At 39.8% G+C, this 27,830-nt stretch overlaps 1 protein-coding gene across 1 annotated transcript; it reads right to left on the reverse strand.

Annotated features, from left to right (window-relative positions):
• Positions 1-5,280: 5,280 nt before the first annotated feature.
• LOC129774287 (uncharacterized) lies at positions 5,281-13,923 on the reverse strand. Its single transcript, XM_055778003.1, has 4 exons — positions 13,889-13,923; positions 6,405-6,556; positions 5,638-6,359; positions 5,281-5,355 (listed from the first exon to the last, which is right to left on the reverse strand). The coding sequence occupies exons 1-4, from the start codon at positions 13,921-13,923 to the stop codon at positions 5,281-5,283; spliced, it is 984 nt and encodes a 327-aa protein (XP_055633978.1).
• Positions 13,924-27,830: the final 13,907 nt, after the last annotated feature.

Consider the following 27,830-nt stretch of genomic DNA (forward strand, 5'->3'; position numbering starts at 1 on the left):
TTATTGATTTTCACCAACTCTTAAATTGCTTCTAGATTGAAAGTACAGTAATTTACACTTATCTCGACATTTAGCTAATTGGACGGACCTGTAATGCGACATATTTAGTTGGACATTTTTGTAAACATAGAGTTCGGGGTCCAAATTATGACCCCTCATTGAAAGCCGACACTACCACTGTCATCGCAAATGTTCAATTACAGGTTAAAATTACCTCCAATCCGATACTGAGTGGTGGTAATGCGACGTGCCATTGAACTTGCGAACTTGCATTCTTTTTAAGATGCGAAAATTAATTTAAATGTAAATAATATTTTAAAATAGAATGGAATAAACGATATATTAAATTTGAAAAAAAAAAAAAAAAAAAAATGTAATTTACTGTAAAATATGTCACAAGCTGGATGGGAAGAAATTTTCCAACTGTGAAAGCTGTGGCGAGTGGCAAATGCAATCGCTAAACAGCAAGGTTTAGCCGAACAAGATGGGGATATCGAGTGATAACAAAACAATAAACTCTTTAGATTGAAGATAATTTTGTGATCCTGAAAAGGACCCTTTTTAGCCTGCATGTGAATCCAACGAGCGAACAAATCGTAATGAATGTATTTTTCTTTCTTTCTTTCTTTGTTTTTAAGAGGCTTTAAACTTTGCAGTTCATTCGCCTCTAGCCCAGTGAAGAGCCACAATAAAACCAGCCCAGAGGGGACTGGCGAAAGGGAAACCAAAAAAAATCACTCATCAGATCTGTCCGCTCGACTCTCGGTTAAAGAAGAAGGTAGGAAGGGATCGTGTTCCAAAGGCGTGTTCCAAAGCCAAAAAACAAAAAGGCCCTTCTCAGGAGGATAGGAAGGAAAGGAGTGGAAAGGATTTGGGTGGGATTAGTGGAGTGGGAGGGGGTGGGAGTGGTATGGGAAGGAAAGAAGGGAGGAGTGGGTGTGGGGTGGGGTGAAATGAAATGAAATACAGTTTGAATAGATAATAAAATATAGTGGTTTTGAATTTAATGGTATATAGTATAGCTGAAAAATGGAGAGGTTTATTTAATGAATTTATCCTCCTTGGTGGGTGTGGCTGTAGGAATAGGAAGTTGATTAAAGTATAATGTAATGGATAGAAGATAGATGTGGGTATGAAAGTATATATTATATTATTTGTTATTTATTATTATTGAATGCGTGTATATACATGTATGAATACCTTCCTTCCGACCCGTACATACATGTGTATACAGACATAAACACGTATACATGACTGTGAAGTGGCGAACTTTAATAAGCAATTTCCAAGGTATTTATTATTTCGGTTTAGATTTTACCAAAGAAGTTGGTTTCTTTCAGAAACGCAATTAAATTGTTTCTTGGGTCTCGTCTCTACTGAGGATATCTCGGAGACTCTGACCTATGTTGTGTCGGACTCGAGCATCTTTGGTATGTTGACATTCAAGTAAAAGATGGCTAACGGAAACCGGAGCTTCGTTGCAAGCACATTGGGGTTTTTCGGCTCTGCAGAACAAGTGTGAGTGGGTGAAGTTAGTGTGCCCAATTCGAAGACGGGTAAGGACTTGCCTTTCCCTACTATTGAGACGGTCCTCCCAAGGGAGAGTGGAATTTTTGATTTTATGAAGATGAGTGGGACGGCTGTTTATCCAACCTATGTCCCAACTTTCACGGACTTGCTGTTTTACCCAGCGGACAATGTCAGATGGAGGACAGGGCATGTCTGGGGGTTCTATTTTGCTGCCCTTGCCGGCCAGTATGTCGGCGGCTGTGTTTCCGCGGATTCATGAGTGACCAGGAACCCAGCAGAAGGAGATGTTTTTATTTGAAGCAGCCTCTTCTGTTTGCTTAATCCATGGGTGTTTGCTGTTTCCACTTAGAAGATCGTGGAGACAGCTAGCTGAGTCTGAGAATATTGTGGTAGGAAGAAACTCATGGGTGCATTCTTGGGTAGCTATTAAAAGGGCGAAAGCTTCCGCACTGAAGATGGAGCATTGCGGTGGAAGAGAAAAGCTACCAGTGTATCTACTCTCAAAGATTCCACATCCAACTCCATCGGCACTGACTGAACCATCTGTGTATACCTGGTGGTTGATTTGAAAATTGGATGCAACGAGGTTATTGAAGCAGGGTTTGACTTTTGGAGAAGGGTCTCCCGCCCGAACTGCCTTGAGAAGTTCAAGGTTAATGTTCGGCGGTTTGACGTTCCAATTTCTTCCCGTCGCAGATGAACGTTCACATATATCGGGAAGATCTTTGTTCGTGAGATTTTTGAACCATGTTTTAGCCCTATTTATTAATGGGACATTGTGGTCGCTTCCGGGGAGAGACAAGTGACGGATGGCTTTATTAGTGATGGCTTTTGTTACCAGGTGGGTGAAGGGAAGTTGCCCACTTTCTGCCATTACAGCAAGAGTAGGACTGGTGGGAAAAGCGCCAATTGCGAGCCGAATTGCTTTATTGTGAATTGGTTGAATGGTGTTTAACACCCTGTCCCCTCCACGGCTGAAGGTGCCTATTCCGTAAAGGATTTGTGGGACCAACCAAACATTTACAACATTTAGCAGCGTCTTTCTATGGCCAGAGGCTAGGTTGCCTGCGATAGCCTTGATGATGTTCAATTTCTTTCTGGTGGCTATTTTGGTCTTTTGGGAATGTGATAGGAAGTTGAGTTTCTTGTCGAAAGTAACCCCTAGTATTTTCAATGTCCTCATTGTAGGGATCGGGATTTTGTTGAGCTGAAGATAGGTTCTCCTTCTGAGAGCTTTTCCGATATGTATGTGTTTGGATTTCTCCGGGGAAAGTTTGAAACCTGTTTTTAGAGCCCAGTTTTGGATGGAGTCTAAGGTTTTTTGAAGCCTCTTTCTCTGAATTAAGCCGAAGCAGCTCGTAGAGATAAGAGTGATGTCATCTGCATAGACTATGACCTTTATATGGTCCGGGATAATCTCGAATAGAGATTGCATGGCAATGTTGAAGAGGGTTGGTGAAAGTGCTGAGCCTTGTGGGAAGCCGTTTTCTGGGATTTTTAGAGAAGATTGGTGGATGTTAATAACGGTTTTGAAAGACCGGTTTTCTAGAAAACTTTTAATGAAGAGACCTAATCTCCCACGAATCCCCCAGTCGAAAAGGCTTTTCAGCACTGGGTACCTCCATGCCCGATCGAAGGCCTTGGATAAATCCAGGGAAACAATATCAATGTGATGTAATTTTTCAGTTGCGTCGTCTAGGATTTTTTCGATTGCTACAAGGCAATCTTCTGTACCTTTTCCCGCACGGAAGGCGAATTGTCTGGGATCAATCAGCTTATTTGACTCTAGAAAAGTCGTTAAGCGTCGATTGATCATTTTTTCCAAGACTTTCCCAACACAACTTAGAAGAGTGATGGGGCGGAAATTGTCAAGAAGATGGTTGTTCATGTCTGGTTTCGGGATACAGATCATTAAACCCTCTTTCCAGCAACTGGGGAGAGTTCCACTGTCCCAGACTTTGTTGAGGAGCTTCAGAAGTGCTTTTTTCCCGAGATGGGGTAGATTCTTAAGCATAGGGTAGCTGATGTCATCAGGTCCTGTGGATCCTTGTTTGACTTTGTTCAGTACCCAATCGAGCTCTTTGAGGGAGAGGTTTTTGTTGAAGTTAAATTCCACATCGGTATGAAAATCGATGGGAATTCTTTCGCATTCCGTTTTGTGGGTTAGAAAGGTTTGGTAGTAGTTTTGATTGGAGGAGGCGGATGCAAAGAAATCTCCAAACGCCTCGGCGACGATTTTCCGGTCATTGGTGTATTGACCGTTAATTAGAAGATTATATTCTTTGCTCCTTTTCTTGCCATGAAGCCTGCCAATCTTACTCCATAACTCCTTTGTTGACGCGTTGGGATTAATTTCGCTGACGAATTTAACCCAACTGTTGTGCTTGGCTGTGTTGATAGCAGTCTTAGCTTCTTTGCGAGCCCTTTGGAACTCTGTAAGCAGAGTGGGCCTCAGTGGGCTGTCCGGATGGGCCTTTCTTAATTTGCGTAGGGCCTTACGTCGACCTTTGATCGCTGCCTTCAGCTCAGGCGACCACCATGGGACACATTTCCTGCCAGGGATGCCACTGGTTCTGGGGATGTGCACCATTGCAACTTCTAGGACAACTTTGGAGAATTCCTCGGCTGTCCAATCTTATTTAGCGGAGAGGCGGTTTTCAATGTTAAACTGATAGCTAGCCCAGTCAGCGTATTAAAATTTCCATCTTGGCCTTGTTGAAAACTCTGGAGAAGTTTGGCCGAAGGAAGTGAAGATTGGAAAATGATCGCTTCCGCAAGTATCATCGTGGATGTTCCAAGAAAGCTTTGAAGAGAGTTTGTCTGATACTATAGTGAGATCGATGGCTGAAGTAGTACCAGAATAATGGATTCTGGTGTGTTGGTCGTTGTTAAGAAGGAGAAGAGAATGGTCGGATATGAAATCATCAATGATGGATCCTTTTCGATCGAGGTATGCACCTCCCCAGGCGTATGAGTGGGCGTTGAAATCACCCATAAGCATGATTGGGGCGGGAAGACGGCGCCAGTGGTTGTATGGTTAGCGTAACAGCCTCACAATCCGATCGGCCTGGGTTCAATCCCAGCTGGCGTCGTTGGGATTTTCTGAGGCGAAAAATCTCTGGTTACGTCTTCCTTCGGAGTGGAAGTAAAAGAAGTTGGCCCGGCTCATGAGTTGTTGAGTCTGATAGGTAGGAACAGGTGGAGTCGCCTCCCTGATGTCGGTGATTGGCACTAAAGTGGCGGAAATAGGCCGACGAAAAATAAGCGAAGATAAAAAAAAAAAAATGATTGGGGCGGGAAGTTGGGCGAACAAGTGGTCCAGTTGGCCACGTAGAGTGTTCGGATTGGAATCATTAGTGATGTAGATGCTAACGACGGTGATTGGAAAGGGGTGTTTAATGCGCACTACCACTGCCTGAAGATCAGTGGTAATGGGAAGAAGATCATGTGGAGTGCCATCTTTGATTGCGATTGCAACTCCGTTTTTTGAGGGGTTGGGACCCTCTTTGAAGTATGTGATGAACTTTGGAATGAAATTTTTATCGAAGTTGTTTGGTGTCATAGTTTCCTGAAGGGCTATGACTGTAGGATTGGAGCTCGTAATAAGCATTTTCAATTCTAAAATATTTTGTCGGATACTTCTGATATTCCATTGTATCCCGAATTTCTGTATTGGAGTGAATGTGTTAGAGTGATTTAACTCTAATTCCTAAGTCTTAGTTGTGTTGTGTTTGGACTATCCAAAGAGGATTAGTTCGATTGTCCTTTACCCTTGGAAAGAGAAGCTTTCTTCGGGGTGTTGTTGTTCTTGTTTGGTGTGGAGGTCTTTGGGGTGTTTGTTGTGTGTGTGTTGTTGTTTTTTGATGTATGTACGTTGTTGTTGTTGTTTTTTGTTTGATGTGCGTTGTTGTTGTTGTTGCTGTTTTTTGTTATGGTTGTGTTGTTGTTATTCGTTGGTGTTGTGGTTCTTTGTTCATTTTTTGTTCTTTTTCTTTCTTTATTGATTTGGGTTTCATCTTCAGATTTTTGTTCTGATTCTGAAGGTGATTCTTTATTTATTTTCCTTTTGTTTTTTTTCGGGGCTTCGGATGTATCCATTGAAATTACCGATTCGCTATCTAATTCGGTTGTCGAACTTTCGGTAGACGATTCGGTCATGGTTGTGTCCATAACTGAGGGAGTGCTTTCGCGACTAGAAGCGGCCGAAGCGGCCGAGGCGCAGCTGCATTTGCACTTGCAGCCGGCCATTGGTGCCCGAATTTTGTTAATTCTATCTTGTAAGACGCTTGAAAAGGTTGGACCATTGTTTTGGGTGAGTAGATTCTTGGCTTCTCTGTAAGAGATTCCTCGATCTATTCTTGTCCTAGTTATTTCGTTTTCTTCAAGCCATTTAGGACACTTCCTACTAGAAGAGGAGTGGTTTCCTTGGCAATTGATGCAAAGTGCTGGAGAGTTGCACATCTTATAATCGAAGTCTTTGGGATGTTCTTTGCTGCAGTTTCTGCATAGCGGGTCCTCGCGCTTGCATCTTTTGCTGGTGTGCCCAAAATTAAAACACTTGAAGCACTGCATGGGGTTCGGATAGTAGTTCCGAGTCCCAGCGCGAATGAAGCCAAAATATATGAATTCGTGAACAACGGTTCCGCGAATTGTGAGGATTAGTGTTGGTGTAGGGATAATGGATTCTCCGTCTTTTCTGGTTATGCGCTTAACGTCGATCACTTTCTGATCGGAAAGCTCTTTCGCTAGTTCTTCGTTTTTTAAATCGATTACGTCTCTACATGTTACAACGCATTTGCGTTGGTTCAAAGTTGGGTGGAAGATCACCTCTACAGGGGTGTTGTCTATTAGTTTAGTAATAGAAAGCAACTTACCGACAACATCCTCGTCCCTAGTTGTCAAGATGTATTGCAGTTTCTTCTTTTCATCGCGCTGTGGTTTTGCGCTGTTGAAATCTTTTGCAACTGCATTGATGGTTTTGCTCACGGTGAAGGGGTTCGTTGGAAGCACCTTGTCTCCTGTAGCTCTGAGAAGCAGTATTTGGAGGTTGCCATTTGAGAGGTCCGCCCATAGTGGAGCGGTGGCTTCGGTAGGCCTGCCCTCGTAGAAGTTTGTAGCCCGGCCTCCCGGAGGCCCGGAGCTACTAGAAGCCATGCTTCTGCTTGACTATATCACTGATATAGTCAGCAGAAAAAAGTGTGATAATCACAAAAAAATTCTTTTCTGAGGGATCTTCACTAGTAGGATATGTACCCGAAAGTTCACTTTGTTCCGGTAAAGCACTTTAAAACCACCAATTGACGCGAATCACTATGAAAAATCACTTGTTGTGATAATTGTTTCAGCCACTTCACTGTCTGTATGCGTGTTTAAATTCTTTTTAACTATATTTTTTATTTTAGCAACACTACAGTTGAACTGCCAACACTGCCCGAAAAGGGGGCGTGGCGTCTATGACGCCGAAAAGCGCGCGCTTTTCCGGTTTGCCGGCAAGCGCCCGCTCTCCACAGTCGACGCGAGCTGTTGCTTTCTTCCACTCTTCTTCTGCTGCCACTTAAAAATAATTAAAATTAACTCCTTCGGAATCGCCAGGGGGAGACGTCCTAGTCCGCTGTCCAAAACGCCAAACTGCCGAGCTGAAAGAAAACGCGACCTTCTCGGTCGGAGGTTAAAATCAGTATGATGATGTATTTTTTTGCCATCGCTCCCTTTTAACGCTCATTCGTTCGTCTCGTTGGACTCGCCCCTCTGGCTGAGTCTGCCGATTTGTCTCTATCCTGTGAGTGTGTACCGCTATAGTATAAAACACGCGGATCCCAAAAAAATATCTTATTTTCTTTCAAACCGTAAAGCCGTGCGGTTGTACGGCATCGGCATCGTGGACGTAACAAAGGAGGACAAGTTAAGGGAAAGGCAAAGTCACTAGAACCGTGCAGGTCTCCAGTTCACTGTTGATCGCATTCACTGATTGCTCCGCAAGGGTAACTGGGCCGAACGGATTGGTGCCGGAGCACCAGTATACCTAACAGCGATTATAGAGTTTCGGCCGTCGGAGTGCTCGAGTTGGCTTGCAAAGCTGCTCACGACAATCAGAAAACCCGCATCAAGAACAGAGCAGCTTCGGTTCGGCGCTCATCAAGGCAACAATTAGTTTCAGTGAGTGGCAAAGTGTTTCTCCGGCATGTCGCATTAAATGTAATTTACTGAACAACATGTCACAAGCTGGATGGGAAGAAATTTTCCAACTGTAAAAGCTGTGGCGAGTGGCAAACGCAATAGCTAAACAGGAAGGTTTATCCGAACAAGATGGGAATATCGAGTGATAACAAAAACACAACACCAAAGGTTCTTCTCAGAACCATCAACATATTCATAAAGAGTAAACAGTAAACTAATCCATTTTTCAGGTAGATAGGTAGGTATTCACGTAGGAGAAGAAAATAAAACAATATATTTAAAATATATATTTAACAAAAGCTGTCCCCTTTGTATAGTCCTACGTCACTCCGGTTATGTCCCCGACATTACCCACCCGTCTTTTTACTACCTGCGAGGTAAAATTGCAACGAAGGCGGCCTAAAAAATTTGTGGAGTTTATGGACCCGATACTGTAACGATTCGCACAGCAAAGCGTTGGTTTGATCGATTTCATTCTGGTGTAGTGGCTGTCGAAGATACACCCCAAGTAGACCAAATAGACCGGCATGTGAGCACTCGCTCGATTGGTCAGGAACTGGGTATAGACCATAAAACCGTTTGGAACCATTTGCAGAAAATTGGATTCCAAAAAAGCTGGATGTATGGGTGCCACACGAGTTGACGCAAAAAAATCTTTTAGACCGAATCAACGCCTGCGATGCACTGCTGAAACGGAACGAACTCGACCCATTTTTGAAGAAGATGGTGACTGGTGATGAAAAGTGTATCACGTAAGACAACCTAAAGCGAAAAAAGTCGTAATCGAAGCGCGGTGAGCCGGTCCAAACCATCGCCAAGCTCGGATTGACAACCAGGAAGGTTTTTCTGTGTGTTTGGTGGGATTGGAAGGGAATCATCCACTATGAGCTGCTCAACTATGGCCAGAACCTCAACTCGGTTCTCTACTATGAGCAGCTTGACCGTTTGAAGCAGGCGATTGAACAGAAGCGGCCAGAAATGATCAATAGGAATGGTATTGTTTTGTTTTCCACCAGGACAACGCTCGGCCTCACACATCTTTGATGACCCGCCAGAAGCTACGGGAGCATCCATCCGAGCTCTCGTAGCTTCTGGCGGGGTCCTATTGCACCCACCGTGTAGTCCGGACCTGGCTCCAAGTGTTTATCATCTCTTCTTCCGGTCCATGACAAACGCTCTTGGTGATACTAAGTTGGCCTCAAAAGAGGCTTGCGAAAACTGGCTGTCTGAGTTTTCTGCAAATAAGGTGGTGGGGGGGGGGGTTTATAAGGGGGGATAATGAAGTTGCCTTCTAAATGGCAACAAGTTTGCGAACAAAACGGCGCATATTTGACTTAAATTGGATAATTTTAAGTATCTATATATATAAAAATGGAATTCTGTCTGTCTGTCTTTCTGTCTGTCTTTCTGTCTATCTGTCCGTCTGTCTGATTCTTATGGACTCGAAAACTACTGATCCGATCGACATGAAAATTGGTATGTAAGGGTTTTTGGAGCCGGCGAAGGTTTTCGTGATAGTTTGAGACCCCTCCCCCCTCTCTGAGGGGGGGGGGGGGTCTGTCATACAAATGAAACACAAATTTCTGCATTGCTCGAGAATTAATCAAGTAAATGAAACCAAATTAGGAATATGGAGGTTTTGGGGTGCAATGAATGTTTCTATGGTGGTTGGGGAGCTAGGGGACTGGCATACAAATGAAGCATACATTTCTGCATGATTCAAGAACTAATTACACTCCTCCCATCTTTCTAAGAAGGGAGGGGGTGTCTGCCATGGAAATGAAACACAAATTTCTGCATAACTCGAGAATTAATCAAGAAAAAGTAGCCAAATTTGGCATGTGAAGGTTTCAGGGGGCACGAAACGTTTCTATGATGAATACATTCTTCCCGCCTCTCTAAAGGTGGCTACCATACTAATGAAATACAAACTTCAGCATAACTCGAGAACTAATCAAGCACAATTTGGGATGTGAGGGTTTTTTGGTATAAGAAATGTTTCTATGATGGTATGACACCTCTTCCTCCTCTGGAATGGAGAGGGGGTCCCATAAAAATGTTACACATATTTCAACCAAAAATATTCCTATCAAACATGACAATTGAAAATTTTTGGAAAAGTCTAAAGGAAAAAGGCAAAATTCGGAAAATTAAATTCCCTTATGTTCTACAATTACATAGTAACAATCGTTGTTAGTCCATTTGATGTTTGCGCTAACGAAATATCTTTATCTTCTTCTATCTATACCAATAAAAATGGATTGCCGAATATGTTGATAAGAGCAAAACTGGAGGAAGGAATTGTCCGGTTTAGGGCTGTCTTTATTCTATCATATTTTCTGTATCAAACATTTATTCCATGTAACGGAGAAATGTGTTATTTGCAAGTGGTTGAAAAATCTTGAACGAGAATTGTGTCAGAAAATAATCTGATATTATAATGATGAGTTTTGGTAGAAGTACTAAGAATTTTATTGTAAAAGGTAAATTCAACGGGGTCGATTAGAAGATCAATCAATGCACAGTTCTGCGATTTGATCCATGAGCTTGCGCTTAGTAAAAAAACGTGAATGTTTGAAGGTATTGGTAACAAAAAACAAATTTTGGGCGGGACGAAGTTTGCCGGATCAGCTAGTGTTAAATAAAGCGCCAAATTTCGATCAGAAATACGACTTTTTTCCCCACCTTATATGATCATTCGAATATTCATGGACTTAGGAACAGGAAAAGTTGGGGTAGGAGTGTTGAGATTGTTGCGAAGATTACAAAATAGGGGATAAACCTTTGAATCCGCTTGGATATTCACTTGATTTATTGGATTCTTAAAAGATGTCTAATTGTCATCTTCATATGTTACGATATTATACCAGAACAATTCCAATAAAACTTGTATGGCGAATTATTATTTATTTCAGTTTAAAAACAAATTCACGATGTGCATTAGAGTGTCATGAAAAGAGTGCATGAAATCGGAGTTTTGAAAACATTGTTAATACCAATTGTCTTTAAATTGCATGAAACGTTGAGATCTACTGTCATTCAAATCCCGAAATTCGATTTTTAATAATATCCCTTGGATAATTTTATGGTTTTCAAAAAACTTAAACTTAAACTTAAAATGGTTTTGCTAGTGAATAAAGTCCGATTGAGCTGAAATTTTGCATAGGGTATTTTGTGGCGAGAATCAATATTTGGCAGGAAGTCTCTTTCAAAAATTCGAAGGTCACTCTTCCCATACATTCACTGAAAATCTAATGTGCATAATATGTAACAAAGCAAAAATTGAAAATAAACATTTTTCTCTAAAATATTTTTACGTAGTTCTCGCAACAGGAATTGTCTTCCCATTGGAAATTGGAAAAATCATAGAAATTTAAAGTTTTCCCAGAGATTTTCTTTTATTTTTTTTCATGATTTGATTATCCGGATAATTTGATTATTCCGAAGTGATAAAAAATAATCAACATTCCGGATAATTGAGCCCGACCTGTACTACCAAATGTTTGTACAAAAGAATTCCGTTCTTAAATTTCTATAATGTTATTTCGTAGTTCTACGTTAACAAATGGTCGTGTTTTGGACACCACCCTTCATTATTTATTGAATTTTTTGCGGTTCGCGACATTATGCCTAACACTTTTTGTCCACTTGAGCTTGAAGAATAACGACGCTGAATCTTCTTGAAAAAAATAAAAGGGGAGTGTGGAGCAGTGCGGGGCAAAAGTGTGCATTGGCCTTTTTGAAGCCAACGAGTATAAAAGTTCTACAACAGTGTATTCGTTTGATACATTATTACACCAGCAGCTCATACATATAAACACGATACACGTCATGAAAGTGGCAAAAAGTTATGAGTTAAAAAGAGTTTTGCGATGTTTTGATCTATTTTTTCAGTTTCGGAGAAGACGATTTACTTACCTAAAATAACTGGAAAGTTGGAAACTACACTGTCAAGGAAATCTTCATTCTATAATAGACGATAGTGCATATTCGTTTTTGTAAAAAAGTTCAAGAGCTTTTTTTTTAAATTCGATTAGTTCAAAAATTGGGGCAAAGATGCGCAGTGGCTGTGGGGCAATTTTTAACGGGACCCATAAGAAGAAAGCTGATTTGAAGAAATGCACTCTAGAAACGCTCAAATGGCCCGACAGAGGCTTCGGGAGGAAGTCTCGAAATGTCGGATTGCGGCAGACCTCGGTATTTCTGAATCAGCTCTGAGGAAGAGGCTCATATCAGAGAGTGATTAACGGTTTGAATCTTCTTTTATTGACATTTACAAAGTGTCGGAATCCTCAGAACCGAAATCCAAGATGAGGAATAAAAATAAACAATTACTTAAAAATAATTCAAAATGAATTTCAAATGAATTTTTTTTTATTTTCACCATGCATTCAATTCAATAACGGTTATGTTTCGTTTATGTTTATTTTTTGACAATAAACTTCAAAAAAATATGGTTTTTTTAACAATGAGTTTCAAATAAATCAAGTGAAGATAACTATTGATTTATAAACTTGTTCTATATAAATAAAAATGATTTGGTGTCCGCACCTCACGATTTAACTCAAGAACGGAGAATCGGATTTTAACAGTCAGTATCAGGACTGATGCGTCTTAGTCTGCATCAGGTTTATATGTCAAAAAAGAAATTATATACCGCGAATATACATTACGTACATAAATATAATTTCAGTGGGAACTTGAGTGTTCGAAATGATTTATATCAATATATAATATCAATTATGGGTGGGACGAAGTTCGACGAGTCAGCTAGTTTGTAAATAAAAACGAATTCTGTTTCAAACATTTCCGGATATCTTGTATTGTCAGTCTCCTCCCTCTCAAAAATTTCCACGTGGTATGTTCCACCATAACACCCACTCTTCTGCACCCATAAAAACCATAGAACACCCCCCCTCTCCTGCCTATTGGACGGTGTCTACACTCTTTAGTAATTATGCTTCTCCCGCTCTGATGATAAACCATTTATTTTTGGTATAAGTTATCTCAGAAGTTCAATTCAATAAGTGCGCACCTTTGCCCCACATTACTCTATAAGTCACGATTACATTGTCAGCGCAGGACTACGAAATAGTTTATTGAATTCGCCTTGCTCTTCACTTCGATTATTATCTTATAAAGAAACGTAACATGATAATTAAATATTCGGTAAACATTTTTGTAGTCCTGAGAAGGGTTGCGGTGTTTAATCATAACTCTCTCGTAGCCTTGATGGGCGATTTGAAAAACTTTAACAAAAAACTTAGCCTTAAAAACGCTGTTCAAATGTACGGAATAGATAACATCTTTTATCGTCATCTTTTCTCTTTCTGGTTGCAAACGGCATCATTTATACTCTGGCTCGCACATGCTTGTTTTTGTCGGTACCGCAGGGGATGATCCGTTTGTTCGTACCAATGGACAATCAAAACGATGAATTTTCGGGATGGTTTAATAATTCAATAGACATATATAATTCCTGGTGTGTAGAAATATTTTCAATCGATTGATGAAGAAAAATCTAATTTATCAAGAAATAGACGAGTTATGAGCATTCAAAATCTTCCATTTCGATGGTGACTTTTCAAATTTTCATTCACATGCAGTCAGACGTCAGCCACAAATTCGTAATTGCCAAGTAAGGAGAAGTATTATTACATTACTATCTTATTCGAAACATCAGATAAATGATAGTGTGGCAGTTGCACGAAAGTTTTGATGAGCACTAAATGCATTATAAGTGAATAATTGAATTCAGTACTCAGATATGCCGATATCGATAGTACTAAATGAATTAAGAAAATTAGTATCAGTCGAGCTGCCAACATGATGAGCATGATGAGACAACAGGTAAAATAAAATATTTCTCGGTTTTATGATTCAGTTAGCCTTATGGAGCTCCCATTCTAACTATCGCAGTATGTTGGTACTCAGAGCTACTCAATCGCAGGTTCTCTATTTAAATATTAGTAAACTGTATCCACCGGAACAACGATCCAAAAGAATCGTCAACGCTGGACAGTGTTTCAAAAGGATCAGCTTAGTGAGCAAATTTGGCGGCATCGCACCCGTTTTTACCGGTTTAGAAAATGTACGATGGAAATATTTCCTTCAATCACTCAACTGGGTATTCTGTTCTATTATTGTTGCTTTTTACGCCTGGATGAGCAGTTTTTCGAACCGGGATATGGTCGCCAAAATATACAACTCGGTCATTATGACGACTATTATGGAGACAATGACCTCTAACTTTTATCTGATTCTGATACTGCTGGTCGTCTTTTGCCAGGCATGCTATGGAAAGCTGGAGCAGATATTCAGAACGCTCGATGAAATGGACAACTATTTGGAACGAACGGATGTCACGGTTTCTTCAGTGCGTTTGAACAGAATAACCTATTTTATGATTGCGGTTGGAATTATACCACAGAACGTGATTAATGTGTTGGTTTTCGTGCACATTAGCAGTGAACCTGTGAAACTAGACTTCTGGCTAATATTTTCGCAGTGCGTTCACCTTACTTTCCCGTTTATGTTTCTGAGTGCAATATTAACTGTGATAGCGATATTGATTAAATTCCAGCAAGTAAACCAGTTGATCAGGTAAATATATTTTTAATTCTATGATTACAAATAATTATAATTAATCAAAGAAGAAAAGGACAGCGCTGAATCAAAAATAATAAAACATAACACGAACTAGGTAAATAATGCCCATCTTCTTCTTTGGATGGTACTAACGTTCCCAATAGAACTTTCACCGTATCATCGTAGGTATTACTTGCGTCATTTTTTTAGTATTAGGTACTTAGTTGAGATTTCCTATGCCAAATAACACGCCTTGATTGTATTCTAGATCGCCAAACTCTAGCATACGCGTGACCACAGTACACGTCGAAAGAAATCCAGCTGGTAATCAGACGACAGCGGCAGCGAGGGCGTCCAAAATGGTTGTTTTCCCAACCCGAGAGTTTAAAAAAAGTTTTCTGAATTAGCCTTTTTCGAGGCTGGAAACGAATGAACTGCAAAAGTTTAAAGTATCAACCGTCAAACACACACTCACTCCGTATCGATCATTCAGATTCTAACCGGAAAGCAGTGTACATCACCAAAATAGTTAGCAGCAGCAAACGAGTTTCAATTTTTCTGCCTTCCAGAGAAGAACCTTGACCCACTGCTCTCGTGGTATTGATCCAATACACAGTGATGGTAGTGGTGGTCAAATGTAGAATCGCCTCCGACTGCATTTAGTATGTCTGGAAGAAGAGTTGCATTACGTGCATTGGCTATAAGGACACAAATTTTGACATATGCGACATTGCGAGAACAAGAATAAATCTATGATTTAACTTTCTTCAACTGCTCCCATAAAACTATGAGTCTTTTCAGGGCCACCGAATGATTTACTGATGAGTTATTTCAGTGCAATTGAATGAAACAATTCGATGCAATCCAAAATAATATAGTTTTTAAAAACTACTTGGATATTCAATAAGCTCAATTTTTCAGTGTCGCTCTAAACAGCGAGCAGTCAACAGTGCATATTATTGCCGAGGCTGAGAGAAAATTTGAAAATGTTATTGTCCTGCTGCTTTGAGAATGGTCTGCATGCATATAGTTTGCTTACATTACATATAAAAATATGAATAAGAAACAACATGATGAACTATTTTGTCCTGCGTCTCTCCGGTTATGTCGTCGACATTACCCACCCGTCTTTTGCAGCTCTCATCACTAGAAAACACCTTCTTTACATCTGGATTGAAATACGCAGCACTTTAACTCCACTTTTAACCCTGAAAAATGTTCAAATGCACGAGAGCTCGATGATCGATCGGAAAAAGTCACCAATTAGCCAGAACGGACTCCAGAATTCACACAAGCTCTTTCCAAAAGTTATAAGAATCAATTCGCTTTTTATTATTTTGGACGTTACATTAGAATGCATTGAAAAATTTTGGAAAACTTTTGAGTAGAAAGTTTAACGAGCCTTATAATCGGACCGGATGGTTTTGTGGAAGCAGTTGAAGTTGAAGGTTATAAACAGCAGTCATTCGCTAACTAGACTTATCGTTAACAGGGCGTGTGTTAAATGGACTGCGAAGCAGTTAGGTACCAATAATAGACGTCATGTGGCAAAAAAAATCGGTTAACATGCGGCCATAACGTTCACCATTCACAGTTACCGTCTCGCCGTCCTCATTTTCAAAGAAATACGGCCCGATGACTCCACCAGACCATAATGCGCACCAAACAGTGGCAGTTGGACTTTATATGGATGTATGTGCAAGTCCAAATGCAAAATTCGCCACAATGATGTGTTTGATAAGCCCAATTGCTGAGCACGCCGTGGAATCGAAACATTCGGGTCATTCTCCACACTGGCAGCAACAGCAGCAATATTTTCGGCCGAACGCACATTACGATGATCACAGGTTTCACAATATCCACTACGGATCCAGTTTGTTCGAATTTACGCACTACATTAGCGATTGTGTGCTCTGTATGCCGTCCATGACGACCAAAATCCGTCCGTAATGCTCGAAAAACATTTGCCGGTTTTTCATCATTTTTATAGTATAATTTAACAAAATTAACACGTTGTGCGATGCTAAAACGATCCATATTATAAAATGGCAGACATTAAACTAACGATATGACGCTTTGGTTGACAGCTATGTCAAACGGTTGTCAGCGCAGGGCTGTATACTTTCGGAAGCCCGAAATGGAAAACCCTGTATAATATAACTCCTCAACTATGTTTTATACTGGTCGGTATGGTTCATGAGTGCTTAAAACGAGAAAAACAAAGTCTTATCAATGCCCTAGACTAATGAAGGAGAGGTGTGATAACTGCTAACTGCTACTTGCCTAATTATTTTCTAGCTTTTAGTACATTATTATGTTTAATCACAATTAAACCGTTTAGCTTAAAAAGTTTTTTTACTTATTTTATTTTAGAGCGAAATTGTGGTATTAAAGCCCATGCACAAACGAAAATGGAAACAGAAAGAAAAACGAATTGATTGCTTACTTTTGGCACGGAATTTACTAAGAACTCATTATTTTGTTAAGCCGTTGCAAATATATTTATTTGTTTTGTGAACGTATATTATAAAATAGCATTCAGACCCTAAAAATGACAAGATCAATTGAATGTGAGAGATTCACGTCTAACTGTTTTTGAAAAACAAATTTAATAATTGCTAATAATCGCAATTCCAAGCGTTGGATCTGAGAAAAAAAAGCTATAAGGGTGGTTCCAAGACACGACTGCATTGTTAGTGCTGTAGTACAAATACACTCTGTCAAATATATATCGGGAATTTGCACTTGTAAATTTTAAAATTTCAAATATTAGAAATTTGTTACTACTGTCAGTGGTTTTGATATCAGATTTGAGCACGATCTGTCATTTAGTATGTTTACAGCATCATTAAGAACAAGTCTTTTTTTTTCTTCAGCGATTTTTGGTATCGGTTAAAGATAATGCGTGCATTTTTGTGTGTTGCAAATAAAATTTCTTGTGTCCAAGCGTTCAAAATCTTGCAGAATACATTTAGGGACACAAGTATGCCAAAAACACAGGTTCATGAATGATATAAGGCATTCAAATGCGGCCGAGAAGAGATAAGCGACTAGCCTCGTAAAAAAAGACCATCGACCATCCAACATCGACAAAATTAAAGGAATAGTAAATACTCAGTTATAAGAATCAATTCGCTTTTTATTATTTTGGACGTTACATTAGAATGCATTGAAAAATTTTGGAAAACTTTTGAGTAGAAAGTTTAACGAGCCTTATAATCGGACCGGATGGTTTTGTGGAAGCAGTTGAAGTTGAAGGTTATAAACAGCAGTCATTCGCTAACTAGACTTATCGTTAACAGGGCGTGTGTTAAATGGACTGCGAAGCAGTTAGGTACCAATAATAGACGCCATCTACAATTTGAAGAATTGCTTGTAAATGAAATACAGAAGCACTCTTTCGGCATGAAATTTAACCTTGTGCTTCCGTAGAAGAAAATTGCACCGACGTTTAATTTTTCTTCAATTCTACAATTTTTCCTATGTATTGTGCAAAACCTCTACAAAACCTCACAGCGTCAGGAAAGAATATTGTATAGAATATAACGGGTTATTTATACTCAGGTGAAAACAAGCGAAGCTTACGTTGCAATATTTCCTCTCTCTCCACATTACCTGTAGAACAAATGTTGTGTTTGTTTCGCAGTGATATATAAATATTGCACTTCAGATATACATAAGCTGCACCTTATTGACAGCACGGGTAGGTGTGCACACAAATGAGTAGAACAAGTGTATGGAGAAATGGGATGCTTCCAATTCTCGTAAATTTAAACTTAAAAAATCATGGATTCATAATGTATAGCATATCAAACAAACCTCAAAGAATTTCCTATTCAATTTGTGTGCAAATCATCTAAATTCATTCGTAGTGAAAAAGGTTATTAAAGTTAACTTTATTTCATTGAATCGTGATTTGATTACTGATTTGGCACCTACTAAAAGACGTTGTCCTACGCCAACATGCTATATGATTTTTGAGGTGTCGATACCAAGACGACACTTGCTTCTCATATAATTTTTGGAAAGATGAGACTTTCTTACACAACATATTATTCTTTTTTAAATTATTTAGCGGAATTGTTTCCTAATGTTTCTAGAAAGCTCTGAAAGTTCTGGTGAGTTCGGCATTGAAATGTACAGGGTTTTCCAACTTTAAATTCCGAAAGTAATTTGAAATAAAACACACTTAGAATTCGAATTTCGATGAAACTTTTATTTCGAATTAAAGTTTGGTTTATGCCATTATGTGTGAAATACAACATCATTCAAATGTCCACCTAGGGCATCCTCGCACACCTTGATCCGGAACAGGTAATTTTCGATGACTTTTCGGCATATATGGGGCTTTTTTTTTTTATCTGTATTATAGTGACATTCATCTCATTTGGCTGGTTCGTCACTTCTACTTCCATTTTTTTTGGAAGAATGTCGGGAGTGAGAATTGAACTCGTGACCTTTCGCGTGAGAGGCATGGATGTTACCACTACGCCAGATCGCCTCCACACATATGGGGCGGTATCTAGGGCATAACTTCACGAATGTTATCTTTCAAATGTTCAAGAGTTTGCGGAGAGTTGGCATAGACACGGTCTTTTGCATAACCCCACAAAAAAAGTCTAGCGGGTTCAAATCGCATGATCTGGACGGCCAATTGGCATCACCAAAACGCGAAATTATGCGTCCCTCAAATTTCGTTCACAATATGGCCATGTTCGGTCGTGTTGTGTGGCACGTGGCGCCATCCTGCTGAAACCACATGTCATCCGTATCCATGTCTTCAATTTGTGGCAAAAAAAATCGGTTAACATGCGGCCATAACGCTCACCATTCACAGTTACCGTCTCGCCGTCCTCATTTTCAAAGAAATACGGCCCGATGACTCCACCAGACCATAATGCGCACCAAACAGTGGCAGTTGGATTTTATATGGATGTAGGTGCAAGTCCAAATGCAAAATTCGCCACAATGATGTGTTTGATAAGCCCAATTGCTGAGCACGCCGTGGAATCGAAACATTCGGGTCATTCTCCACACTGGCAGCAACAGCAGCAATATTTTCGGCCGAACGCACATTACGATGATCACAGGTTTCACAATATCCACTACGGATCCAGTTTGTTCGAATTTACGCACTACATTAGCGATTGTGTGCTCTGTATGCCGTCCATGACGACCAAAATCCGTCCGTAATGCTCGAAAAACATTTGCCGGTTTTTCATCATTTTTATAGTATAATTTAACAAAATTAACACGTTGTGCGATGCTAAAACGATCCATATTATAAAATGGCAGACATTAAACTAACGATATGACGCTTTGGTTGACAGCTATGTCAAACGGTTGTCAGCGCAGGGCTGTATACTTTCGGAAGCCCGAAATGGAAAACCCTGTATAATATAACTCCTCAACTATGTTTTATACTGGTCGGTATGGTTCATGAGTGCTTAAAACGAGAAAAACAAAGTCTTATCAATGCCCTAGACTAATGAAGGAGAGGTGTGATAACTGCTAACTGCTACTGGCCTAATTATTTTCTAGCTTTTAGTACATTATTATGTTTAATCACAATTAAACCGTTTAGCTTAAAAAGTTTTTTTACTTATTTTATTTTAGAGCGAAATTGTGGTATTAAAGAGCCCATGCACAAACGAAAATGGAAACAGAAAGAAAAACGAATTGATTGCTTACTTTTGGCACGGAATTTACTAAGAACTCATTATTTTGTTAAGCCGTTGCAAATATATTTATTTGTTTTGTGAACGTATATTATAAAATAGCATTCAGACCCTAAAAATGACAAGATCAATTGAATGTGAGAGATTCACGTCTAACTGTTTTTGAAAAACAAATTTAATAATTGCTAATAATCGCAATTCCAAGCGTTGGATCTGAGAAAAAAAAGCTATAAGGGTGGTTCCAAGACACGACTGCATTGTTAGTGCTGTAGTACAAATACACTCTGTCAAATATATATCGGGAATTTGCACTTGTAAATTTTAAAATTTCAAATATTAGAAATTTGTTACTACTGTCAGTGGTTTTGATATCAGATTTGAGCACGATCTGTCATTTAGTATGTTTACAGCATCATTAAGAACAAGTCTTTTTTTTTCTTCAGCGATTTTTGGTATCGGTTAAAGATAATGCGTGCATTTTTGTGTGTTGCAAATAAAATTTCTTGTGTCCAAGCGTTCAAAATCTTGCAGAATACATTTAGGGACACAAGTATGTCAAAAACACAGGTTCATGAATGATATAAGGCATTCAAATGCGGCCGAGAAGAGATAAGCGACTAGCCTCGTAAAAAAAGACCATCGACCATCCAACATCGACAAAATTAAAGGAATAGTAAATACTCAGAAATCGTCATTTAAGATCGAGTGAGCTAGCCCGTGAATTGGGCAAGAGGAAAGTCGCAGCACTACTAGTGTCAAAGTAGCTCAATTTTCTTCAAAAATTTCATCGCAATCTGAAAACATGCTTGAACGATCAAATTCAGATCCCACATTCATCCAACGCTTCATTACTGGCGACGGGACATGAATTAACGATTTTATTACTATTTTCACATAAAAAAATATTTATTATGCTTCTACTCCTACACTTTACATTACTGGCACTTATACGATCCGAACTAGAACTAACTTAAATAGCTTATCCCTCTAGCTTTTATAGCAAGAAATTATTTATTGATCACCATATGGTGTTTGGGTTATGACATTGATTACCATATGACCATATGGTGTTTGGGTTCTGATTTATACGAACAACCGTGGCCGTGGGAATGGAATGTGCCAATGTTGTCCTCGGTGAAATGTGGTGATCCCCTGTTGTTGTTTTGGTTCTGGTGAAGAGCAGGTGCTGGATGGATTGATGATATCGTTGATGGGAAGCTGGTACTGGTTGGCTTAGTGGTAACTCATGGGTATACGAGTATGACATACAAACGAGTCAAATTACCAAATTCGGAGGACCTGTTTTGACAGCATTGCAGACATACAAACAAAAACACTGCGTAAACTGAATATTACTGATTACTGAATGCAGTTATAAAAAGTTTTTCGATGACTGGATTGTTCGTTGAAAAAAAGTGTAGTGTGACAATTTCTCAAACGGGAAATGGGTGTTGTGAGAAAGCATGAGCGAACGCAAAAATTATGTAGACTGGTTTGATGCAACAGATATTTTGTCTATTGGAAATGGAATACAAATCATATCACAATACAAGCAATGCATTATGTATTATACAATTTTTATGTGATTGTTTCTTTTGCTGAATATTGTGCCTCCAACGTAACGGTCTCGTTTTCGAAGTCCCTCAAATATTCATTTATTCATTCATTCAGAATTGATTCAGATGCAACTAAAAACAAATGATCACTAAATCAACAATAGTCCTACGTCACTCTTGCGGTTATACCACAGATTAACCCACTTTCTGTTTTTTTATTAATTTTTCAAATATAGCTTATTTCAAGAAGATATATATTTCAACGATAAGATTCAAGTTAATTTGTTATAAGAACAGTGGAGTCAAAATCGTAATATTTGTAGATTTTTATTGAAAGCTCACCAGGAATTGTTAAAAATGACATTACAGCGAAATAAAGAAAGATAGGAGTTGGGTGTCAAATAATAAATTGTGAAAAAGTTGGAGAGCTACAGTTTGATTGATAAAAACTGTCAAGTTTGTCATGCATTTTTGAGATGAAATTAGTTATATCACTTTAAAAACCACCAACTTTTAAGTTTTTCACCTTCAAAATGTTATTCGAATCAACTAATTTAGATGTTTCTCAACTATATGTACTACTAAATTTTCTCATCAATCAAACGGAAGCAACCGAATCATCCTACGTAGCGTACTTGATTAATCAGAGCCAGTTTAAAGCAAACAGTGCCGTAACATAAAAAAGGTTCAATATTTCTGTCATGGTTGAAATTCGATCATATGCGTAGAAGAATTTTTTTTCATCAAATGTGATCATCTACCATCTGCTAAAAGATTATGGATATATTAGGCTGTCAAAAAAGTCCTGCGGTATTTTTTTTAAATTTTCATTTGTTCATAAAATTAGTTACAATCATCTGTTTTAAGTCAAATATGCGCCGTTTTGTTCGATGACTTGTTCCCAACGAGATGCCAACTTCATAATACCCCTGTTATAGAAGCTCGCTTCCTTATTGGCAAAAAACTCGGATAGCCAATTTTCACAGGCCTCTTTTGTGGCTAACTTCTGACTACCTAGCTCGTTCGCCATGGACAAAAACAGGTGGTAGTCACTTGGTGCAAGGTCCGGACTATACGGCAGATGCAAAAGAACCTCCCATCCGAGCTCCCGGAGCTTCTGGCGCGTCACCAAAGAAGTGTGTGGCCTGGCGTTGTCCTGATGGAAGACAATGCGGCCTCTGTTTATCAAAGATGGCCTCTACTTCATGAGTGCTACCTTCAAGCGGTCCAGTTGTTGGCAGTACAGGTCCGAATTGAGCGTTTGGCCATAGGGAAGCAGCTCATAACAGATTATTCCTTGACAATCCCACCAAACTTCAGCGGGCTTCGACCACGACCGTTTGCACTCCACGTTGTCGTAAGTGACCCACTTTTCATCGCCAGTCACCATCCGCTTCAAAAACGGGTCGATTTTGTTGCGATTCAGTAGCGATTCACATGCGTCGATACGGTCAAAGATGTTTTTTTGCGTCAACGTGTGTGACACCCATACATCGAGCTTCTTTGTGAATCCAAGCTTCTTCAAATGGTTAATAACGGTTTGATGATTTATCCCCAGCTCTTGGCCGATGCTACGGCTGCTACTATGCCGGTCTTTCTCGGCTAATTCAGCGATTTTGTCGCAATTTTCGACGACAGGCCTTCCGGAGAGTGGCGCATCTTCGACGACCTCTACACCAGAAAGAAAACGTTGAAACCATCGTTGTGTGGTGGAAATGGAAACTGTATCGGGTCCATAAACTGCACAAATTTTATTGGCAGCTTGAGATGCATTTTTGCCTTTGTCATAGTAGTACTATAAAATATATCGGATTTTCTCTTTATTTTGCTCCATATTTGCGACACTATAACTCACGAACGACTTAACCAAACAAAACACTGTCAAGGACTATATTATAGCGCGCAAAAATACCTTTCCAACAAGCTATAGTATGACTCGATACAATGAATACAACTAGAACTACGCGCTTACAACGACACCTCGCGGAAATACCGCAGGACTTTTTTGACAGCCTAATATGTATTTTTGACATAGGACTGTTTTTGATTCCTATATAGGGGGGTAACCCTACGAAAAATGTAACGATTCATTAAGAGTTTTCAAACGCATATTACTCAAAAACGTTATTGCGACATAAGTTGTGTTGTATACCATTAGACAGGAAATTTATCCAGCTTTTTTTTCGCTTATGGCATGAACAGTGAATATAGTAGAAAATAGCTAACAATTTGACGATTAATATGAGTATGGTTTTTCGATTGCACTAACCCGTCGCTTTTCTCCCCGACACATCAAGCAATCTTTTTGGCTACAATTCGGCGTTAGCTCACAATGTGATTAGATGCGTCAAATTATTCTCGATTTGCCGATAATAGGCATTTATCAGTTGGCAGAATCAATGGAGGGATGATCTAGGAATGATCTTGTTGTTAATTGTTTATTGTATATATCAACAGACCTCCAAGGTCCCAATGATTTCAACATAACCTAATTTAACTTAAGAATCGCTACTTTAACATGCTTCTGGAGGAATTGAGATCAAATACGGGAGCAATCGTATTGAAGGTGCGCTGTAGTCCCGTTATTCCGGAATGCATGCCGTTCGCATGAACGGTGTATTTCTCAGACATCGTGGAGGAACATTGAAGTTCGGATTTTCCAGGAGTTGCGGGCAATCGATGCGGTTGGTTATGAGATCAGCAACAAACAATGACCTCGCTAGATTCCGTCAGTTATGTAGAGAATCCAGATGGATCAGCAAGCTGCGACTCTCGTAGCTTGGAAGCCGAAGCGGATCACGCCAAGGTAACAGCCGGAGAGCGTATCTAACAAACCGTCGTTGCACTGATTCAATTCGCGTCGCCCCGTTCTGTAAGCACGGATTCCAGATGACGCTTCCATACTCCAGGGTTGGACGAACCAGAGCGCAATACAGCGATTTGAGACAATAGACATCGGTGAAACTATTGGAGACTCTAAAGATGAAACCCAAATTTCTTGATGCCTTACCAACGATGTGTGAAACGTGTTGCTTAAATTCCAATTTTGAATCTAAAACCACTCCAAGATCTTTAATATCCGTTCTCCGTTTAATGTTGGCATCAGATAGGGTATAATTGTGTATAATTAACTGCTTCTTCCCACCGAAGGTAACCGTCGTACACTTAGAAGGGTTGATTGACATACAATTGACAGAACACCAAGAAGCGAATGTGTCCAACTGCCGTTGGAGAAAGATAGCATCGGTGGTTGAACGGATCCGAAAAAATATCTTCAAATCGTCGACGAATGAAGCTCGGGGTCCCTCTAGCACCAAAAAAAAATGTCGTTAAAGTAAACCAGGAAACTAGAGGACCCAAGTGGCTTCCTTGTGGTATCCCAGAAGTTGCTCCGAACGGCTCCGAGCTGTTGTCTCTAACTGAAACAGTTAATCGGCGTCCTTTGAGGTAGGATTCGAACCAACTTAATAAAGTTCCAGTGACGCCTAGCTTTGCCAACTTGGCTATAGCGATGTCGTGATGAATTTTGTCGAAGGCGGCTGTTAGATCGGTATATACAGCGTCGGTTTGGGACTTTTCGACCATGCTGTCGACGACGTAATTACAAAAAGACAGCAAGTTTGTGGTCGTTGACCGTCCGGGCATAAATCCATGTTGATCCCAACTAATATAGTGCTTGAAAAACGAGAACACTGGATCCATAACAATCAATTCAAACAGTTTTGACATAGCGCACAGGCTTGAAATCCATCTGTAGTTATCAATATTCCGCTTATCGCCTTTTTTGTGGATCGGGAACATCGTAGCGGACTTCCATAGCTTTGGAAAACGACCAGTTGCTAGAGAAAGCTGGAAGAAGTGTTGCAGCGGTGTCAACAAACTGAAGATGCTTTTTTCCGGAAGAGCGATGGTATTCCGTCTGGACCCGGATTAGTGGACGTTTTCATTCGCGAAACAGCAGCCATGATCTGTTCAGCGCTAATGTCGAACCGGCTCAACGAAGACTCGAGAGTAGGAATATTTGTGATGGCTGCAGAAACTTGTTCAGCTGGCAGCGCACGATCGACGAACACACTTGAAAACTTATTAGCAAACATCCTGCATCCTTTTCCGAACTTGTTTCGGCGCCGAATGACATCGTAGTCGGTAGTCCGTCTACTTTGCGTTGACTCCTTATATACTTCCAGAACGACTTCGGGTTCCGCTTGAAGTTTCTTTGTAGGTTTTGTTGGTAACACCTGAAGCTACGTTGAATTGTTTTTTGATAAACATGGTTAATGTGGTTGAAATGGGTTCGCAAAAAGGGTGTGCGATACTTGGAGTACCACATCAACACTGCTCGTTTCAGAGTTTTTATTCGGCGCAGCTCTGGTGACATCCAAGGCTTCTTGTTTGTCGCTCTGTCCACCCTCTTTGGAACGTGTCGATCGATTACATAGGCCAAAACATGAGGAAGCGTCTGTACTGCACGTCGTCCATGGCTAAAATATCACTCCAACTTATTTCGTCAAGAGCGGCAGTGATAATAGCATAGTCAGCTTGTATCTGACACTTGCAGGAACGTTCTCCATCATAATTTCGGTCTTAACAAATGTCATCATCAAAGAAGGGTGGTGACGAGCGTGATTCACCAGAGGGTCAGCGGCTGGCAGTACGTAGGGAGCTGGGTTCATCGAGCTAACGAAACACAAATCCAGCAATCGATTATTCTCGTTGAGAACGCCATTAGTTTACCGTAATGTAGCAGTACTATAGCAGTCTAAAAGAGCAGCAGTGGTAGAAGAGATGCGGGAGCATGAAGCGTCGACGAGCAGGAACCCAAGTGACACATTCCGCCAACATAAGCCGGGAGGGTTGAAATCGCCGAGAATAACCAATTCGTCAACTGGGGAGGCCAATTCACTGATGAACTCGACAGATTTGATATGATCGGCTATTAAATCGAAGTCGCTTGTGCGGTTCGGAGGAAAAAAGACAGCACAAATGAAGAGCGTATGGTTGCTCAAACGTATTTCAACCCAAACTTGTTCCACCGTACGTCACGATACTCTCCTCGTTCAATCTTGAAGATGTTATTGGGTAGTTTCATCCTATTTTCCCCAAAGATTTGACGAGACCCTGGCCCAAAAGGTTAAACGTTGATATCAATTCGTGCTTAATTCACGTTTTATCGTGTAGATCTTACTACTAACAATTTATGTAATTGTGGTCCAGGATGTCATTATATCGAGCATGTGGTTCGGTTATGTAAAAAATGCAATTAATGAATTTAATTGGCTGCTTATTTAGAAGCTCGAAAGGGTATACTCATGCATATTTTTCAGGGCTTCGATTTGATGTACCAAAAAAGAAAAAAATACAGATTTTGAACAATGAAGAAACTCAATTCAAATACAATTTCTACACACAATCACAGTCCTATGTCAAGATCCCGTCCGTGCCCCTAGGCTCAGACCCATCAACTTTTTTTATGTGAGAAACGTATTTTTCGACTTTAAGAAGATGAATCAAGAATTGAATTCTTCATTTATATTCGAAAACCCGTTACAAATGTTTTGTTTGATTCGAAATAATATAGGATTTGATTATTTACTGTGAAAAGAAATGGGAGACTGTGTATAATTGAGTCCGCCCTGTATTTCGGATGTTACTTCAGAATACATCGGAATTTTTTGATCAACTCTTCAGTGGAAATTTTTAGTTGCACTGAAAAGAACCGATGGTTACGATGGTGGGTTACGATTTGTAGAGGCAGCTGAATATGGTTGATTAATGGTTCATTCTCGTTCTCGCTAGAACAACGCACAAAATCAAGCATGTTCACGTATGATTCACTCATACACAAACTCTCTTAACCTAACGTTACGAAAACTAACGCGGTACATCTTTTCGCCGAGCCTCAACCATTTTTGGATCCAAAAATTTGCTCTGTTTCTGCTCTGCGGTATGCTTGCTTTATGCATATTCTGACTATGCATTCTGAAACGAGTAAAATCACTTATCCGTTTAACCCGTGGTTAGTTTGTCTTCAAATTGAAAAAAAAGGTAGATTGGGCCTTCAGCCGGAGAGCGTTCCTTTGAGGAACAGTGAAGTTCTATTTGCTGGAGTTCGCTGTTCCTTTTTGAGGAGTACGAATTGAACCAATCAGAGCATTGGATTTAAGATAATGTTTGACATTCTACAATTGTTGAATAATTTGTTTAAAAACATAAATTTCTTTATTGTGATAGATATATGATCAAGTTATAAACGTTCGAAATCTTTCATTTCACGGTAAACTATTGGCTCTCTTTTAACTAT

This window comes from Toxorhynchites rutilus, chromosome 3 (assembly GCF_029784135.1).
Source record: "Toxorhynchites rutilus septentrionalis strain SRP chromosome 3, ASM2978413v1, whole genome shotgun sequence".
Taxonomy (NCBI): domain Eukaryota; kingdom Metazoa; phylum Arthropoda; class Insecta; order Diptera; family Culicidae; genus Toxorhynchites; species Toxorhynchites rutilus.

Excerpts from the sequence above, each read along its gene's own strand:
- LOC129774287 (XM_055778003.1), bottom strand. The coding sequence starts at position 13,923 with ATGACCGAGTTGTATATTTTGGCGACCATATCCCG. Across the intron at positions 6,360-6,404 it reads TAGGGACGAGGATGTTGTCG|AGGTGATCTTCCACCCAACT; the intron begins GTAAGTTGCTTT and ends ACACCCCTGTAG. Across the intron at positions 5,356-5,637 it reads CCGAATTAGATAGCGAATCG|ACCTCCACACCAAACAAGAA; the intron begins GTAATTTCAATG and ends AACACCCCAAAG.